The sequence below is a fragment of the Syngnathus floridae genome, chromosome 20 (genome assembly GCF_059516105.1).
Source record: "Syngnathus floridae isolate MCC-2025c chromosome 20, RoL_Sflo_1.0, whole genome shotgun sequence".
In the NCBI taxonomy this organism is placed as follows: Eukaryota; Metazoa; Chordata; class Actinopteri; order Syngnathiformes; family Syngnathidae; genus Syngnathus; species Syngnathus floridae.
In genome coordinates this window covers 3822802-3843384 of record NC_142432.1, presented here as the reverse complement: position 1 = coordinate 3843384, position 20583 = coordinate 3822802, and the positions used below count along the sequence as shown (strand labels likewise).

Sequence of the window (20583 nt, the reverse complement as noted above, 5' to 3'; positions counted from 1 at the left end):
GACAAAGTTTTAAAATGGGACATTCATCGAAGGTGCGCCTTATAATCTGGTGCTCCTTATAGTGCGGAAAATACGGTATTTGGATTATTTGAATGTCAAAAATTCTTACTCCACATGAGCAGGTCCATGCTTGTGTAGAATAGCTCAAATCTGTCGACGGGGAAATGCAACGTGCTTATTCAGCCGTGCAACACGCCAGCAACATGAAAGCTGAGTCAATATTGACGGCTTGACAAGCCGCCTGGAATCTGTTTGAGTATCCGTCACCTCTTTGTTAGTCCACAACAGCAGACAATGTCATCCAAAGCTAACAACTCTAGATGACCATACAGGTCGTTTTCCGATTATGTCAATGAATAAATTCCCGATTGTTTTATACAGTCATACTTGTATTCAATGTAGTAGTTGACATCAACTTCTGTACTACTTCCAAAAAGTTTTGACCTTCCTATTATATTCTCAGCTTCCAAAGGAGTTGCTTGCATGGTCAAGTCTCCATTTGTATGCAGACCGAGGAATGCAATTAAATCTGAAATCTCTCACCAAACACATCTCAGTTCCTGGCAGACACGCCTACTTCATCAGCCCCCCTCTCTCCAAATATTTTCTCTCATCAAAAGTAAACGTGCCGGATCTTATCATTTACTACCTGTGTTCATGCAGATTTTCTTTTTTCTGCTATGAGGTCATAAAATGGGTCTAAAACAAAACCCAATAATGATTTGGCATGAATACAGGTCAGATATTTCCACCAGGTTGTACCTAACCAGCTTTTTAAAGATGAGAAAAATATTCCATATCAGTTCAGTTTGCGCTTGTCAGGTCCGTTTTTTTTTTTTTTTTGATGTTGCACAGCAGGAATGGAAGCTGCTGCGAATATTCTCGGAAGGAGGAGACTTTTGCTCGGAGGAGCAGGGACAAGATAAAAGGTCATGATCTAATTAAAGAAGTCTCCCTTGCGTCCTGATCGTATCTCAGCTATTTTCGAGGACACGCCCTTTTTTAATGAATACATCTCACTGGCTTTTTTTTTTCATTTTTTTTTCATTTGTTACCAAAGTACACAGTGTACAAGTTTTTAACATCTTAAGCATTTCTTCGAATGTGAGAGACCCCTCATGACTGCAAAAAAATGCTAGGCTAACTATTAGCTTAACAAGATCACGTGCAAATATATCGTCTTTTTTTTTTTATGGTGAATAACATGGCAGCCAGACATGACCAAATCCAAGTCTATATATCTTTGCACGCTTCCCATCAAAGCTCAATTTGACTCCTCCCGGGAGTCTGCATGCATCCAGCTGAGAGCCCCTGATATTTGTTGTCGTGATATTTATGTCCCATCCAGTTCATAGATGGCTTACCATATTGTTTTCCACTCACGGAGGAGATAAAAAAAAAAGGAAGGGGAAATTGGTCCAAGTGTCTCCTGTGTTTATCATTGTTTATTTGTCTCTGTTGGTTTATTAGTTTGCGCAGCCTTGCTTTTGTTTGCCTGCAGCTTGCTTGACAGCTTGCCTCCGGCGGGAATATAGTGGCCTCGCTGTCCTAGCTCTAAATATACACCAATTTTCAACCTGATGTTCACTTTGTCTAAAGTAGCTGCTGTTTGGAGGTGGAGGGGGAAGCCTCAAAGGCTTTGGGGGCGGGGGAAACTGCTTTGTTTACGCTGGAAATTAATAATGTGCACAAGTGGAAATTGTTGCACAATAGCGAAAATCACTAAAATCCTTGACATCAATGAAAATGAATCATTTTTATTCAGGGACCAATGATGGAGTTGCTTAAGAATATATCACTGATTTACCGTCCAGTTATAAGATTATTAATAACCGAGCATCAAAAATAATTGGTGCACTATTTGGCAAGCTTAATCTTTTATCTCTTTTTAATGATCCCGCAGTCGTGATGCTCTTTAACTATTTATGGAGTATAAGTGGCAAAAGGGAGCTTTAGTTTGAACTACAGAAATCTCGATGAGGATTTGTAGCTAACAAGGAGAGACGTGAGCTCATTATTTGGCAAGCAGGAAGTTAGGCGCTCTGATTCTCCCTAATGGTTTGTATCTGTTAAGTTTAAAAACTAATTAACGGTGTATAAAGAATTGAGTTAACCTTGAGGGTTTTCTTATTTTGAAGTGGAATTCAAATGACAAATATTGACATTTTCAAATGTTATTGCCATTCAATTTGCATTTATGTATTTTACGTTTGGGTGAAATAATCTTATGATAGTCATTTCAAGTGTTTTACTCATTAGAATTATATTTTGCAATAGGTTAAATCATTTTAACGAGATGAAATCAAGTTCGGAAACCCAAACGTGCTTCTGTCAGAATTCCCTTTAACATCATTCAATTTTCAAACGATCCCAATGGAAAACTGAGATGAAAGATTCAATTATATGAAATCAATGCAATTTGATGCTTTTTGAAGCTGAGGCCCGACCATGATAATAGGCTCTTTATTCCTCACACTGACCTTCAAGTTATAAATGTTCTAATGGACTCATTGTTGTGTTTTTTTCATCGGCTCCACCACAGCTCGGGTGTGCGACAACGAGCTCATGCGCTGCCAAAACGGCGGCGTGTGCGTCGGCAACGTCCGCTGCAACTGTCCCTCAGCCTACAGCGGCCTCCTGTGCGAGAAGCCGCGCTGCGAGACGGAACTGGGGGGTTGTCGAGGTCCCAGTTCGGGCCAGCCCCCCCTGAGGCCTCCTTCCTCCTTCGGGTTGCTGCCTCTGCTTCTTCTGGGCTTGGCGCTTCTCTAAAGAGACCTAGTGGGAGCCATTAAACCGCAACACACACACACATAGCCTTCACCCCACCGACCCATCCCTCTTTCGAATAACCGGCAACCATTCAAGCAGAACAATCATGAGCTTTGTGGACTGTACTGTACCAGCTTCTTCTTTGAGCAGCCTCAGCGGACACTGATGTGAAAAGGAATGTGCCAGACTAACGAGTGCAAAAACATCTTTTATTTCCATTCAATATCAAAGAATATATAAAAAAAAAAAAATCAAATGTATACTTGTAAAAAAAAAAAAACGCAAGATGATTTAACAAAAAAAAAAAGTGCAATGGACAATGAGCCCCCCCCTCACCCTTTCCGCCCCACCCGTCATCTTTCCTCGAAGCCATACAGGTGCTTAAGCTCCCTCCAGTTGGAGCGAATAACTGGAGATGACATCCTCTGTTATTGCCACGGCAACAACGGCTGCAACCCATTGACTCGCTCGAGCTGACCGAGACCCCGCTGGGACGCCCCCTGTAATCTTAATGTCGGCCGGACTGTCGAGAAAGACCAATCAAAGAAATATTTCCCTCGCTCTGTTCAATATAATGTCTGTGGGGGAGCCCAAATGGAGAACAGGTTCTTTGCCATTGGAAAGAAATGCGTGCAGACTGCAACTTTCAAGCTCATGCTCCTTTTCCTCGCCATGCTGCCACTGACCTGTGCTTTTGTGAATGTTACTCTGTAAAACCCTTGTTGGTTGAAGGATTCTTTTTTTTTTTTTTTTTTGTCAAATGTTGGTGATGCACATGTGTAAGTATCCTCTTTCTCTCCGTCTCGCTCTTTCGCTCTCTCCCCATCATATTTTCTCCTCTAATAAGCTCCACTAAAGCCGTCTGATTCTTTTGCGTTAGAGCTCTCATCTCGGTCAAAGGATAGTTTTCCACGCTACAAGTAAATAGAAAAATCATCAGTGTATTTACAGATTCTCTTCTAAAACTGAGCTAACAAAACAATGTAGTCCTTTTGTATTTTTGCTGAACTGTGACAAAAAAAAAGGCAACTTTAACGTATCTATACGACACCCAAAATGCAGATTTTTTCTTTTCTTTTTCTACCCCATTGCAATTTATTTGATTATTTTTAGTTGTACGGGTCATTTTTATTTCAGTTTCCAATGTGCTGGAATCAAAGAGAATATCAGTTTACATACAGTATAAATAAAGTGTATTTCAATCCCACCAAAGGACATTCTAAATGTTATGTTCTCGCGTTAACACTTGACGATTTAAGTGAATAAAAGCTTCGAAAGATGCCGTGTTGCTGCTTTTAATGACTTGTCATGTTTAACGAAAATATTTAAGTGCAGACTGAGAAAAGTAAAAAATAAGATACGTTTGTATTCTGAAGCTTCTGATGCCAAAAGTTACATTATCTCTTATCATACACTTGATCCATAACCTGAAATATAAAAGTCTCATTCACACTCTTCTCAAAAGTTTGACTCAAAGGGTGGTCAACTCTATTGGTTCATTTTTAGCACAGCGTGTGGTTGAGGGAGACCAGCATGATTTGAAAATGGTCAAAATGTGTGATATTTTCACAGCTACTAAATGATTTGATCATTCCAGCTGCGAAGACAGCCATTTTTAAGGTCACATTTTGTTTGGTTTGGAATCCAGGTATGCTGCTCATTGAGAGAATGTGTGTCACCTGTACAAAGCTGCATACCTGAGGTGGGCGGGGCTAATTAGTCTAGAAGTCTATTTAAGCAACAGGTTACCTGAGTTGACTGTTTGTTGGTTTTCACTCTGACAAAACAGGTTAGCTTAGTTGGAAGTTTGTTTTGCTGAATGATTAATTTCAAAGTCATGTCAGCCTTTTTTTTTTATTCTACTGCTCAGCTGAAATGTGCAAATCCTATTTTGCTTTATCTTTGTTAAAAAATTTGATTTCACCTTGACTGAGGATAGTTGATAGTCGAATGTATAAGAAGATGCAACGTGATGTTCACTTAACAGCTCGGAGGGCAGACCAATGTCAGCCATTATAACGTGCCAATTGATTCGAAAACAGATACGGTGGAAATTCAGAGTTAATTAATTTAGGAAATATAAATGAATGAAATGGCTTAACCTTAGTCAAGGTGATTTGTGTAAGAGTCGAGCCTTGAGTGGTTCTTTTACAACTCGATGGTCTCGTTAGCTGGAGCTTGACTTTTGGGTGGCTTTTCCCACTTTCCAAGTTTTTGGGCAAAAGCACAATTAGGTTTGTCTCTCCTCTGGAGATTGAGACACAGTCACTCATGTCAAAGTCAAATAAGTGAACGCAAAGTGACAGCCCGTGTTTGATTTGTGTGTGTGTGCAACGCCGAGCTGAGTCCACACTGGCTGATTTCCACCAATGTTGTGTGTGCAGTGTACAAACAGAGCGTGTGCTACAGCTGCATTGACAAAACCCTGCACAACGAATAGACTGAACAAATGTTTGGGTGCTAGAAAATCACAAGGCTCAAATAGGAGACGAAATAGAGTTGAAGTATTTGGGCAATGAAAATAATTCTCATCATTCCGATACATGTTGACCTTGGTGAGCTTTATTTCACTCTACTGCGGGAGTGATGGTGCTTATATTAATTTATTTCATGGCTAGAAATGTTCATTGCATATTATGTTCTTAATCCTGTCACACAAGTGCTCAGTGTTTCATTAATGAAACCTGCAGCAGCTCGCTTTCTCGATATAGAATCGGTGCTATCGCCACAGGGAAACACCTGATGTGTAAAAATCATTTTCCACATGTGAGATAGCCTTCCTGTGAATGCGGGAGACATGGTAGATTTTATTTTTTTATTTTTTTAAACTGTTGCCTATAGCGCCACCTGCTGGAAGGGCAAATTAAATTGCAATCCAATAAAGAGCGTCTTTGCTGCTGTAAATAAAATTTGCTCCACCGATGGAATACGCAGCATGAATACGGATAAGATAATTACAAGCCTTGTTGTGGTCCAGACCTCCTAGTGGGAATATCTCAGCAGGTGCTTTGGCAAGGGATCAAACAAAATGATTTATTTAAAAATGCTGAAGAGGTAAATTAAACCGGACGTGGTAGCTGGATCATCGGGTAACCTTCATGGTTACCATTCAGATGTGTTGAAAGGTGCCTGATTCAATGCAAGATTGTAAATTTGAGGCTAGAAAAAAAAAAAAGACATACAGCTTTTCTTTTTATCTTTTTTCTAGTGATGAGCAGAACCGGCGACCTGCAGGCTGTTGCCAAGGAAAAGGTTCATTAAGTCGGACATACCTGTTAAGCTTTGGCTTCTCTCCCAGGGGATAAACAGAGGGGGATAAAGCTGTAATTTTTTTTCCAGATTTTTTTTTTTCATTCAAGCGGCAAACTGTGAAAGTGCTCGCAGTGTTTCGCACAATCTTACAAGCACAATAATTCTGAGTCGTTTGCTCCACCAAAAAGATTCAAGTTCACTTCCAATAGCAAAAATGCGACAACCAAAGTCTCCCGTAGTTATTCATAAGAAGTTCACATTTTATTATACTGGCAGGATTTGATATCGGGGAAAATGTTTGAAGGTGTGCAATGAAATGGCTGGGAAAAAAAAATCTCTTATGCTGCTTTTTATTGATTTGGTGCATTTATGTTGTAAAAATTCACATCACCCGCTGTAACTATGCTTCCATAAATTCAGCTACAACCTTGAACATAACACGAACCATTTTATTTTATGTTTTGATTTTTTTTTTAAGAATAATAATCCTGCTGATCTATATGACCTGTGCAGCAGAAATTGAACATCCCGTGCCAATCACTCATAGTGACACTTGGAAAAATATTAAAAGCGTAAAAATTCATCTGTACGTCCGCACACAACCTTGGCGGGCTGAGTTGTGTCCGTAACAATTGACACATCACAAAATGTAATTTAAAAAAACAGAAAAACTCCCAAAACTGGCTCCATTTTATGTAATTTTTTTCCCCAACTCTCCCGTTCACTTATATTTCACTTCTTTTCATAGCATGACCCAAGTTGATGTGGCCACCTAATGGATTCGTCCGTAAAGTGAAAAATGACATTTTGGGTCGGAGACTTCAAGGATGGTCAAGTTAATGAATGGCCACCAGATGGCCCTTATTAGGCTAATGTGTTCCCTCTCTCGACAGCCCCCAGCTCTCGCCGGGGGATTTGGCAAATGTGTGTGTGGTTCAGACCAGGTGATCCTGATAGAAGAGAAGCATGCGGAAGCCCCACTTAAACTACTCACTGTGTTTTGATGGGGTCAAATGTGCAGGGTGGACCTACTGCTGTCCAACCCTGTTGACCCCTTTTGGTCAGCAGCCCCTCCCACTTCTAACAATCTGACAGCGGGTGTCACCGTCTCAACTTTGTTAGTTGGGGAAAAATAAAAAGAGAGAATCAGAAAGGGACAAAGCTCTTTCCCCTCCGTGACAGCGTGTTAATTGCCTCATTTATAATCGCCTGCTCATCAAGATGAGTAATTGCTGTAGTGCACACATCAACAACACAACCTTTTTTTTTTACACTCCAGAATTATGAATTAAACCCAATTAATTAGAATGTTTGGCATAATGTGTTGTCAGTGTGCCATGCCACCGGGCCTTTTTGTTTTATGACGTGAACGTTGAACCCAGAGGGAAGCGAGTGAGCGGAGCTCCGAAGCTTTGAAATTGAAATGAATCCTGCGATCACATAAAATAATGCCTAGTGTGCAGCCGTACCTAATAAACTGTCCGGCGAGCGTATATTACCTATGGGAAGCAAATGAGGAAATAGGCCAGCATCGCCATCATTATCCATCATGTTGAGGATGGGAACGCTGTGAGAAGGTGGCAGCGGGGACCTCGGGTGGCGCCGAAGCTTCTAGTTCCTTCTGTGGTGTGTTACCATCAGTAGGGCTGCCATTTAAATGCTGACGCCACAGCAATCCGCCGAGTAACAAATGAGAGTTGAATACATGGATGTGGAGGTGCTCTAGGGGACCAGAGAGGGGAGGGGGGAGCGGGGAATGGCGACATTCACATCGCTGAGGTTAGGCGAGGAGCCAGAATCTGAAATAGAAGCGTAAAAGGGAAATAGCACTTTGCCGACATAATAGTGAGACTATAAATAAACTACCTTGTTATACATTTGGCAGCGGCACGAAAGTGTGATCAAATACGTCTGCAGCTGTCGCCATCGACGTTACAATTTCATTCAAGCTTACAAGAGAAGCTCACCTGTGACCCGAATGAGGACAAGCACAAAAGACAAATGATTGGTTGAATCCAAATGTATAAATTAAAGGCCATCTGCAGTTCAATGAATTAAATTGTTCCAAGGCAAATAAATATATTGATCCCTCAAGCAAATCATGCATCTCCACTAGCTTTAAACATGCAAATCACTTTTTGCCACCATCTGTTCTCATGATTGTGATGCACGCTTGTATAAGTGTGAATAGAGAAACCTAAGATAGAAAAAGAGCACATTTGGAAAGGAAAGGCATTTTCAGTATGCATGAGTGACGCATTCGTTTCATGTCAGAGCCAGTTGGAGTGAATTGCGAATCACCCGACACACTTGGGAACAATGCAAGGATCCAAGAATGTGCTTCAAAAACTTTCTGAGAAGCTTCAAGCTAGAGATTGCAAATGTATGCAAAACATATATGTAAATATATGAAAGATTTGAATAACGTTGCAAAAAAATGTGTAGGCAACAGCTGATGTGTGGATTTTATGGTGATGAGCTGTTGAGTTTCTTCTGTAGTCATGCAATCCAGGAAAACACGCAGGGGGAGGAGGGGGGGGCTCAAGGGGGCGGGGGTGCTTCTTGATATTTACACACAGCAGCCACCACCGTCTGGCAGCGATGATGACTCCCTCGTGGCTCCAAAAGACAGCAATAAACCTTGAGAAAGCACACGCCGTAGTGAGGAATAGACTAGCAAATGTGGAGTGGAATTCAAAATATAGAAGACGTTATGAGATTTGCTTCCCTTGGGGGGGTCAGCATAAATGATATCGTCTGTGGGGATTAGATGCCACAAATGACACTTGGAAAGATTTTGTTGATTTAGTGTAGTTTGGTTTCTTGAAGTCTTCTGAGTTCTCACTGTAAATACAAGTTGAGAGGAAATGGTTCATCAGGATGATGACACCCACAAGAGACACTCTTAACCCCACATTCATTCACACTTATTAACCAACAAGCAAGTGAGAAACAGCCCCCCCCATCCCCGCCCCCTCCCACCGCAAGTTATTTGAGTCCTGTGGCGATAACAACAACAGAACACAAGTCTAACACCATGACGTTGACGTCTGTTCAGTGTCACTAAACTGCCATGACTGAGTCTTTAAATGAACTGAGAAAGGTTTTTAAATCAAGACAGTAAATACAGAATCGTGATTTGTATGATCGCCAATGAGATTTAGAGCGCTGATCTGAAAAGCCCATTAGAGCGCTGTCCATGGTGCTGAAATCAGCACAACCTTTATATCCTTATTTTTTTCCTCCAAAGCGATCAAAATCCGAATATAAAATAATTATTCAGATTTTTTAAGGCATGATTCTGAACCAACACATTTTTTATTCCACTCCCAACATTTCAAAAAATCTGTCAAATAAATTAATACTTTTCTGCCACTGTGCGTGACATTTTCTGAGTGAGCGTGAATTTTTCATTTGATTCCATTATTTAACGAGGTGTTTCTTTTCATTATCATCCACGACCTATCAAAATGTTGACATTATTTCAGTCTCAATCGCACAGCACTAAATAAAAGATTTTCCAGCACTGTATAAATGAACTCATTTGAATAAGCATCATATTTTTATTATTTACTATGAACATATTTTACAATATGGTACAATAGAAAATATACAGGGGAATGCTACACAGGCCTGAGCCGTTTTCGATTTAGGCCACAGCGGTTGTACCATAATAATTTTGACTGTACAGTAAACACAGCATACAGTACATCTTTGGTTCAATAACAGACACACACACACACAGTGACTTCCTGATGATTTTTTTTTAGAAGAAAAATATCACGTTTGAAGGACACCTATTAACTGGCACGTTAAATCAATTTTGTAATTCCATTCTAAAATATTTTGCTTTGGTTGCTTATGGCGCATCACGCCACAAAGCCCTCAGAGCATCACGTGAGGGATGAAATCCACAGTGAGACAGAGATTGGACTAGAGATGGATAAGGAAAGAAGGGGAGTGTGAGGGACTGAGAGGATAACGCTGTGACTTAGGCCGAGCGGGAGAGGAACCGACAGAGACGGATGCAGCGGGGTCACCCATGTGTAGAGACGGTGTCATGATTAGATCGCGGATACCCTTGAGTCTTCCTCCTGTGTAAAGACATTGGAAAAAAACAAAGGGAGCATACTTGGTGGAAAGAAGGTCCGCGTTTGTAAATGACTACGCCGTCATAGTTCATTTGGGCCGAGAAGCAGAGTGGGAGTGGATTAACACTGTCAGCCATTAGAGAAGCCCACTCTTGGTCTCCTGAGAGGTTCTGTTTCTTCATGGTCTACTAGACAGAGTTGGAATTTTTACTTTCAAGGATCTGCAGCCAGTTGAAGCTAAAAAAAAAATTCTGTTCACTCGGTCAAATTCCATTTTAAATGTTGTTAATCAGGCAAAAGTTTGTCACGCTGAAGGTGACCGCTCGCCAATGAAAGAGACTCCCACCTAGTGGTCACTTGTGGACATGAACAAAAATCTTTAAATCAGAATTTTAGCCAAAAGACGAGCAGAGAAAAAAAATAAACCCATCCACAGAGCATGTCGTGGCTTTTGTCCACAATAATCATTTCCAAATATAACATCTTTAATAAGAACATATTTTACAAACAAAATGTTCACCGTACAAAAAAAGCGAGCGGCACAAACCGCCCAGGGGCCTCGCACACCTTGAGGTCACGACGCCCTGAGGTGTGTTTCCAGAGGCGGCTTCCATCTGTTCATCAAATAAAGTCGCAGACTAACAAGTGGCTCTGCCTCAATGTCACCTTTGGACAGTATGATGAGGCGTGTGCTGAATAATCAACACTATCTTATGTGTTTTCCCTTCTCATGAATTCTAACAAATAGCTCCCTTATAGGAAATAAGGTCAAAAACATTCCAGTTAATTCCCATTAGTGAAACAGAACAAAATGACAAAAATGTAACCTAAGGCTGATTTCCAAACGGCTCGGAGTGTTTTGGCTCATAATAGCTCCAATAAGAAAAGCCTCCTGCCAGCGATAAGCAAGAGGATCACTAACGGCCGGCACGAGCGAACACATGAGGGTCTGCGCCGGAGATAAAGAATGTGAAGAGCCAGAGGAAAATAGGAACAAGAACCATCAATTGCTGGCAGCGAGGACTGACTTTATCTTATATCTCCTGTATGAGTGCAAGTGCGGCGATTGCAATCAAAGAAGATCCATCGAGTCATCAATAAATGCCGGCATTAGTGGAACAAACAAGGTCAAACTGACTTCAAAAGTGAGAAGATGATGTGAGAGATTTTTTTTGTACAGTGTGGGTCCTTTCCAGCTTGGTTGGCTCTATTCCCATGAGAGGCAGAAGGAGGTGCAGGTGTAGCCAATGGATGAATGAGTGCATGAATGGAAGAGTGGCGTCTGAGTTCCTGCTTTTTGACATGTCTGCAGCAGCCAAGTTGGGATTTTTTTTTTTTTTGTGGGCAAGAAAGAGGCGGGATGAAATGCATGGCTGGGCATCTGGCGAGCCCGCGTGGCCCCCGCTGACAGGCAAGCTGCTACTTGTAGATGGTGCAGTTACTTAGCCACAGCGAGCCGAGCAGAAAAGACGAGGCCATCTTTTCGTCAGAGATGTTTGCTCCTCTGCTGGCTCAGAACTTCTTATGTTTCACTCTTCTTTGTTGGTACGCTCATTCCTCGCCTTCTTCTACATAGGTGGATGGAAACCAGCCGATCTAAAGGCAGAAAGGTGACATGTTGGCCTAATTTCAATTTTTCTGTAATTGTGGAGCTATCGCACTTACCCTCCCGTTGACCTCGCCCCTCCACCACCCGTTGGCTCCGGACTTGGTGTAAATCTTCACCACGTCGCCCTCCTGCAGCGAGAGCTCTCGCGTGTCTCGGGAACTGAAATCGTACCGTGCGATGGCCACGCCCATCACTTTCGGAGTAAACACTGAGGGGGACGAGAGAAAGAGCTACGTAAGGACGTGTGATTGGCATTGGAAATCATTTTTCTAGCCCCGTCGAGCAGTGTTGGACAGACAGACAGACAGGCAGGCAGACAGACACCAAAAGAGAAGTGATACCTGTACCTGACCAGAAGGGGGCAGAGGAAGGAGGTACAAAGCTGTAGCCGGCAGGGGTTACAAAAGAGAGGCCACAGAGCAATGGCGCTATGGCGGGGCGGGGCGAGCCAAGCAGGAAGCGGCGGGGTGCAAGTGGGAACGGGGCAGGGATGTGGGGATGGAACAGAGAGAGAGAGAGATAGAGAGAAAGAAAGCAAAGAAATATGTTTTCAGAGGTAACAATACAACACGGCCTCGGGTAGGAAACGTTCTTCGAGTCACAGATGCGAACTTTACGACTCTTTCGACATTCATCTCATTTTCATAAGACCGAGAGGAAGCCCCGTTTGGTGTTGGACGGTCATAAAACGACAAAGATTGTCCTCGATTGTTTAAAGGTCAATCTTTCCCAAATTGGTGATATCGCACCTGAAATGCAGAGAGACATCTTATTTGAATCTGGCTAGATTCTAGGTCGATCTGCACAATCTTAAAAAGGATTCAGAATTCATAACAACGAAGGTTTTATCGTCTTGTATTTTACGATACAGCCGTTAAATCGTATCTCGTTAAGACGCTACGAGGGTACCCAATGAGGTGCCTGCATAATAAAAGTAACTGTAGCATGACAACTCCAAGCACAGCACAAGTCAATTGCTTTTTTTTTTTTCCATCATCACAGAGGAGTCAACGTTTGTCCTCGCTAATGGCGGATAAACGAGCGCACCTTATGAGAAACATGTTGTTCGGAACAATGCGAGCGAGATAACTGGCCCGCGTTATTGGTTCGGTGTAAAGGGAGATGAGGCGGACGGCGGGCTCGGTTGCTTTTTTGAAATGAATACTAATCAGCCCGCTGGGAGACAGCTCAGCAGCCTCCAATGGAGTCCAGGTACAAGCCGTCTGACTCAAGCACATACCAAGCACCATGAATCAGGTGCTTAGTTTGAACGCATTGATTTGGGTTAGCGACAAATCAACCCAACGGAGCGATCAATACAAAGGCGAAAACTAAGAAACAGAATGTTGATTTTTTTTTTTTTTTTAAAAAGCATGATCAACACCAATCTGTTGTCATTTGTCCTGCCAACAATGTGACCATCGTCATGCTGTTTCTTGTCAGACGCGTCAAACTGGCTTGAGAATAAAACGTTAAAACGTCGTTTAAAAAAAAAAAAAACGATTGATGGGCACTGTTGCTTGGTGCGTCGCTCGCACGCTGAGTTTAAGGTATTTTTTTTGGGAATTGCTTGAAAGACTCAGCTTGGCAGTAGCGCCGTGTGGGGTGAGTGGAGACTTTTGAAAGGATGAACTACACAGTGCACTTTTGGAAGAAGGCAGACATTCAACTGTGAATCTTTAATAGAGTCTTGATGTTTTTTCGTTCCCCCACCTAGCATTGTCTACTACAGTGATAGTCTATAGATAAAAAAAAAATGTTTACTTCTCCAAAAATACTTTTGTTTAAACTGCCAAATATTTATTTAGTTTGACACCCCATCATTTTATTTCTTCAAATAGTAACATGGAGGATATTTATTTACTCAATGGCAGAAAAAAAATATATATATATACAATAAAAATATATTTTTTTATCTGTGTTCTGTGTTTAGTGTCACCATGGTTACTTGCCATTATTTCCTCCCTCGCAAATGATCTCATTAAAATTGTTATTCAAAGTTGTCAACAACAGCTGCTCTTGTCCAAGTCACTAAAAACAAAAAATCTTACTGTATGTTATTCATTCAGCCCTAATTAGCAGCAACTCTGGGATGTGAGTATGTTAAAAACTGCATTTGCATACATAAACAGCATCATGTATTGCATTGCAATTATTACAATATAATTTTCAATATGTGTGACTCTGCACTGGTTAATTGGTTCATTTGCTCTCCTCTTTGGAATCAAATAAATACAAGCATAGTAGGCCCCAAAGCCCTGACGATATATTTGCCTTCACTTTAGTTAGTTCACTGAAGGTTTAACCAGATAATTTAACTCCCTTGGAACTTATTTGTAGTATTTGATGGTCTGGAAACTGCAGATACTGTTGTCAAATCTAATGAGACGCAGAGCTAAGGGAAGAAGGAAAAAAAAAAAAAAAAGAACCCAACAACAACAATAAAAGTCAGCGGAGACGGAAGTGTTCCAAATAGCAAATAGCTGTGCGGTTCTTTTACTGTAAGGTTGTGAAGATGCTCCCAGGTGAGTTAAAGCACTGTGAAAAGAGATGAAAAAAAAAAAAAAAAAAGCATAGAAAGCACCGAGAGCGGTGGGCAGAGAAATCAGCCGAGCCAGTAACAACAGTAGCGAGATGCAGGATTGGAGCATAAAGTGTAAAGAGCAAATGGAACACGATTTGGAAGGCTTGGTGGACAGAAAATGTCAAGATTGGAGAACTGCTCGTTCATCAAAACGTTGCTCCGCGGGGATGCTTGTGGTCATAAAGTCGACATGCTACCGTTACTGTTGTGATGACTTATTGCACAACAACACGTAAAATCCAAGCAAAGTCGTATTTTTAAAAAAAAGAAAAAAAAAAGTGCTCCGTTTAAATACTTTTGTCCACACTACAAAAACACGTCCCTCAACCTTTTGGGGGGGGTAAAAGCTTGTCAACTTGTGGCCTTTTATTGAAACCAAATTGAAAAGGTCAAATTAAAGCATTTGTTTTCTTTCACAGCTCCTCAGGCGTACTCACTGTTGCCACCGGAGCGGTTGAGTCGATGCATTGCAGAATTCTCCAATTCCCGGTAGGGATACTGCAACGTGGTGTCCAGACTCCGAAAACCTTCTCTTAGCGAGTGATGCTTGTAGTATTCAATCAGCTCCTGAACACACAAAACAATTCATTTAGCACTGATTATTTCGATTATTCGATAATTCTGATGTTAACTCATTCACTGCCAACCCAATTTAATAACTTTGACATCTATAACTATCAATGGCACTGAATGAGTTAATATTTACTGAGCGTGCAAAACACAAAATAGAAAAACACTTTTGTTACTTCCGAAACACATTTATAATCTTTAATTATTTTTGTGTGCACTGCTCAAATAAAATTCAGGTTTTGACACGCCATTAATGAAAGTAATGATTTATTCATGAATTGCAGTGGGGGGGGGGAATGGGAGGAGCTTAACAGACTCACAAAGAGACTCCTGAACTTCTTGTTCTCTGCGATGTGGAAGCAGCCCTCCTTCGTCAGGATCTTTATGTGCTTCACGTCGCTGTTGTACCTGTGGGCCATTGAATAAGTTATGAGTGTAATTTCCCTCCCTGATCACCGCCATCGATCGGTGGTCGGCCTCTGGCCTCACGGTGAAGCCATAATGGAATGCGTTGGGTCCCAAAGGTGGTCGACGTGCAAATGATGGCTGATCTGAGCCACCGTGCCCCTCTAACCGCCCACCCGCATGATTGTCATTCATAGTCATACTCGACTCCAGGTTATTCACCTTTGTGGTCTTTCGCCTTCATTTACGACAATGGGGAGTAATTGTTTTCTCATCCTCGGCTCTCCCTGCAGTTGGGAAGTATAATTTACTTTGAAGCCACTTTGGCAAATATACGACTGAAGTCGTAACTACGTGGAATTAAAAATACATTTATATTTTTAACAAATATCACCTGGTTCTATAAACCGCTTGTGTCAGCACTGTCTTCAAAAGTGAAGGAGACGCCGTATCTTTAAAACAATGCAAACTGAAACGCCGACTCGGCATTTCGACACAATGGGAACTTACTTAATGCTGATGGCATATTCTGTGTACTCTCTGCTGCGATGGCGGACCAGGTAGGTGCTGTTGACCCGGTTGATGAGCTCTGCCTCCGCCTGGAGCCTCTCCATCGGTCCCGCAAACCTAAAAGCAAAAGTATTGGGACAGAGAGCCTTCAAGTGAGATCCAGTTTGCCGTGTTTAGTTCTATCCAATAAAGCAGTGATTTAGGAAAGGCTTCTACCTTCCTATTGACCATCTAATTAGGCAGTAAAAGCTCATTTGTAAACTTACCATGGTTGAGAGGAGTAATCAATGGGCTTTGGGACCTGAAGCAAAGAAAAGCAGGAAAAGTAGACATGTTAAACTGTCAGCCAGCATCAGATCAACTCAATACTATTTGGCGCCAAATCCAAAGTGCAGTGTGTGTTCACACTAATTCTTTTGCCTTTATGTCCCCAATAAAGATGTTGCTCGCTGTTATCTTTACAAGCGATAACAGAGTCTCATCTATAACAGTGACATCATTGTTCTGAAGATACTGGTTCAAAAATCAAATTTTATCTGCGGTGAGACGTTTTAAAAGTCAAATAAGCCACTGCGGTATGTTGACGAACAAGACGGAAAGGCTGCTTACACATGGGCACGGCCTAACCGCGTCGCTTGGAAAGAAGCCAACTTCTTTTGTTGACAGGATTTTACCCTGAAAGAAGAAGAGAGGATAATTGTGTTATGCATCTGGGCGACTCTGTCTCAATAATTCAGCAACAATTAGCTCAGGACACAGAACGGCGCATGTATATATACAACCCTTGTTATTCTATTCTTGTAATAATGGCTGGCCGGAAGAGAACCCCTTATTTCCCCCTTAAGGATCACTCTAATGTCTTGATTTAGAAACACCGGGGAGTCCATATAAGGGTGATAGAGGTAACCGGAGTGCGAGTTATCTCCTTCAGTTCAGGCACCGACGCTTAATTGTCTGTCCTTGTCTTGTGTGAGAAAGCATCACTGAATAACACGAATGTGCTGTCAGATAAAATAGAATTAACACGGATACGCTATATTTTTTTACACACTGCCGATAACGACCCTGAGAATTCATTAATACTGCGGATTACATAATACAAATGAAATTAACAATGTTCACGTAAGAGTTGGCATCTGCCAGAAGGAAAGTAGTAATTTGACAGCCAGTGTTTAGCGTTAGCTAACAGTCGATGGAGGTCATTGCCTGTCACGTCCTTGTGAGAATGTTATGATCATTAAAGTGAGTAAACAGAAGGCGGCCACTCAATCTGTTCTATTTATGACACGGAAGCTGCGAGAAAAATGATTATGGTCGCCTGGCTACAAAAAAAATGATGGATATTGAATGTGTGCGCATTTACTTGTCAAAAGTGATTTCGTTATTTATCTGTTTTGTTTTATATGGACGCCATAAAGCATGATAGGCAACTCTGGTCCTCCATGTTGCAACACCTGATTGGTCACCCCAGAACCAGAATTGCCTACCCGTGCCATAAAGTCCATAGACTTGATGACTGTGGATTAAGAGGAGGTGTAAACTCCGACCTGCCACCACGAGCTGTGAAGGTCGGCGCAGATTAATTCGATGATGTCACCCGTCTGGATACTGAGCGCCGGACCAGACGTCGGGCTCGGCACGCCGAAATAGTTCCTGATCACCATCATCTTGGGCAGCCCTGCAACAAAGACACAACCCAAATCGTAAAAAGATAATCCGACGATTGTTTGTTATTCAAAGTGCTCCTTTTCCTTTTTTTGAAACCATTTCCCTCCAGAGCTTTGATTCATCAGTATGTGAGTCCGAGTCAGTCTGACCTCACTTGTGAACGGGCACGCTTGTCATTCGAAAGCTTTTGCTCGACTAAACTATTCATGGCTCTTTTTTTTCCATGATAATCAAAGTGAGTATAGGTTGCATGTGTGCACACATACAAATACGGCTCTTGTCAGCCATGCACCGCCCATACAAATCATCTGGAGGCATTATCATAACACACATTATATAGGCGCTACGCTAGCTGCTACATAGCAGGGTAATCAAACCATTATGCCTGACATCCATAGTGTCTATTTTCCCTTTGTGAGAGAATGATGAAAAAGGGGACAGCTCAAGGCAAGTATTGTCCGTAAGAACAGGGCTAATCTATCTGCTCGTGTTCCAGCTCTGTGGCATGGAGGCTGGCAGCCTGACATGCAGGAGCCTGCCTCCAAGTACCTCCAAAAAACACGCGCTTGTGGAGAATCGCATCTCGGGGGCATGAATTGCATTCCTCCACGTGTTTGGAGCGGCTTTTTGAAAACAAAGGATGCAGTGTTATGAAACGCCAAAGGCTGGAGCAATCAAATGCTTATTGATTTTAATGCGTCTTCAGTCAGAAAATGATTTTCCGCAGGATAATGGAGAGCAAGAGAGAGAGAGAGGAGGACAAATGATTTTCTAAGAGAGAGATTGTGATCCTACACCGAGATGCACAATGCATTTGATTTATTCACAAATGCATTCCTAATGGTACAGTGCCATCATCTGATAGACAACATAAATGTTTATGGGTCAAATGTCAAAAGAGCATGGAGTGATTTTTTTTGCATGGCACAAAATAAGATGCCGTCACCGATACTGGAAAGTTAAAACTTCTCACCTGGATCTCGGTCTTTGATCTGAAATAAGAAAAAAGAAAAAAGGTTTAGATGGTGACACATATGCACATTGAAATGAAATTTCATATTGACATTCAGTATATGGGGAAAATTCTTGCAACAGTTTTAAATACTTGTGAAATGATTAATTCTGTCATCCACCGTGTACGACTTGCACCCAAACAGAATCCTGCCCAAAAAAGTGAACTTTTTGCCAAAGTACCAAAGTGTACAGCTCGGCAGAAACTGGATTTAGAGGTTTATAACTGGAGGGACACGGTCTCAATGTCACCTCATCCCCAACTTTCATGATTTTGCTGATCAGCATTGCTTGTGATCACAATGTAATCCCCCATAAAGACCAGTAACAGTACAGGGTGGAAAAATCCGAGTGTAATTTGCTACAACGCTTCGCCCGGAAGCAAAGTGAACTTGGGCTAAATCTGCACAGGTAGACTGCAAAGTTTTTTTTTTGGCAAAACAGCTGCAGGGGAGAGAAGCCCCCTTCGGTGCTGCACACTTTCCAAGGGAGAGAAGGCTAGCAGACGCGCCACGCTGATATCAGTGCAAACACGAACGGCGGCGGCTCACCTGAGTTCTGACGGAGCCGGGATCTGAAAGAGGTTTGAGAAGAGGCATGGTGAGTGACGGGTTAGCAGGTGCGAGCAAACACTCGCACGCCTTCGCCGCAACAAGACAAGTCTCCCTCATTAGTGGTGAAGGCGGACGCCTCGTGTTTGACCGCGGTTCACTTTGTTTTGCTTTGCTGCCGCTACCTGACAGCTCAGGTAGAGGAGGTAACGAGGTTGAGGGTTTGGAGAAGAGAGGAGCTTGGCACATCTGTGCGTCTGTTTTTTTTTTCGTCTTTTTTTTTTTTTTGCTTTGCTTTTTGCTCCACCGGTTTCTGTTATTGGTTCCCTGAGGGAGTGGCTACACCTCCTTGAAATAAACACACACGCCCTTGAGCACATGTACACACACTACCCTAACCGCACGTTGTTCTACTTCTACACGAAAACACACACGAACTTTGACCTGTGATATAAACACTTGGCGCCGATAAGAGGGACAAACGGAGGTAAACAAACACTTGGCCGTGCGCTCATAAGCATAACACGGAAAAGCTGAAATTGTTTGTGCATATGTGGTGCAGTCTGTTCCAAAGTTATTTAGCAAATAACAAATCTGTATATATGCACATTTAAACTTCCTGAGTAAACTTTCTTTCGGGTTTTTTTTTGCTGTCGGAGTCGTGGCGGCGCCGAGTAATGAGTGAGGGAATTCAAAGCGACAACACGGCCGTCACAGTTCCACGCTCTCCCATGGCGGGTGTTGCCCAAATCTACTCAGGTGCACATAGCGCCGAGGTGGGCCCGGCGGTGGCGTTATTGCCTCTGCGACCTGATAGCACCGTGACAGATGCTCGGGCCAACTCGAGTTGGCGGCTCGCTGTGGGGAATGTACGACACGGTTGCGACCACGCACGCTTGCTGAACACTAGGGTGAAATGTGTATGCACGCTTTCTGGGTGCTTCCAAGACCTAAATCGGAAAGTTTGAATTGAAGGTTTAGCTATCGCATGTTCGCACACATTCATAAGCGGAGGACTAAGCTCTTAAGTTTCCCCTTCGTTTCTTTCACAACAACCATGGCATCTGCACAGGGAGCTGAGCGGCAGACAAAATAAGGGCACAATAAAACGTTTTTTCTTTTTTTTTTTTAAAGAAGGCTCCTCTGTAAAAACATTATTAAGCATCGGGGAGCACTACAAGTGCACACACGGTGACATTGCCTTTAGTGTTGTGTGTCAAAACCTCCCAGGGAAGCAAAAGAGCATTTGAATGAGTATTAGAAGCACTTATTGAATATGTGGCTGACCTTGGTTGTTAGAATTAAGGACATGTTTAAGGCTCCAAAGCCGTGAATTCCCCCCAGTTCCACCTCAAATAACCTTTTTTGGAGCTATGACATTGCAAGAAATCTCAGACAAACAATTAATTACTCACCATGCTAAATTGGAATGTATTATATTTGCATATGTGGAGAAAAGGTAGCTCACCTGTTTTTCCGCAGCAACCCAGACGGTTCAGGCATTCTTTATGTGCTCCTAAACCACATTTGGAGCATAAGTAGCCCTGGTAAAATATGCCCCTG

At 42.2% G+C, this 20583-nt stretch overlaps 2 protein-coding genes across 6 annotated transcripts in view; one reads left to right on the top strand and one right to left on the bottom strand.

Moving 5' to 3' along the window:
* The window catches only part of ntng1a (netrin g1a), a 90914-nt gene extending 86865 nt beyond the window's left edge, over positions 1-4049 (top strand). For all 4 annotated transcript variants that reach the window (XM_088363520.1, XM_088363523.1, XM_088363522.1 and 1 more), the window contains one exon: positions 2543-4049. In XM_088363520.1, coding sequence (XP_088219646.1) covers positions 2543-2769 — 227 coding nt within the window. In that variant the 3' untranslated portion in view covers positions 2770-4049. The remainder of the gene's footprint in view (positions 1-2542) is intronic.
* A 5515-nt stretch (positions 4050-9564) lies between these two features.
* The window catches only part of LOC148380835 (guanine nucleotide exchange factor VAV3-like), a 29424-nt gene continuing 18405 nt past the window's right edge, over positions 9565-20583 (bottom strand). The window contains exons 17-28 of one of the 2 annotated variants that reach the window (XM_088363663.1): positions 20489-20580; positions 19021-19043; positions 18432-18450; positions 17338-17468; positions 16400-16465; positions 16057-16091; positions 15791-15907; positions 15196-15283; positions 14743-14872; positions 12069-12149; positions 11778-11929; positions 9565-11708 (exon numbers count right to left, since the gene is read on the bottom strand). In XM_088363663.1, the coding sequence (XP_088219789.1) occupies positions 11664-11708; positions 11778-11929; positions 12069-12149; positions 14743-14872; positions 15196-15283; positions 15791-15907; positions 16057-16091; positions 16400-16465; positions 17338-17468; positions 18432-18450; positions 19021-19043; positions 20489-20580 (979 nt within the window). In that variant the 3' untranslated portion in view covers positions 9565-11663. The remainder of the gene's footprint in view (positions 11709-11777; positions 11930-12068; positions 12150-14742; positions 14873-15195; positions 15284-15790; positions 15908-16056; positions 16092-16399; positions 16466-17337; positions 17469-18431; positions 18451-19020; positions 19044-20488; positions 20581-20583) is intronic. The other variant, XM_088363664.1, reaches the window with a different exon arrangement.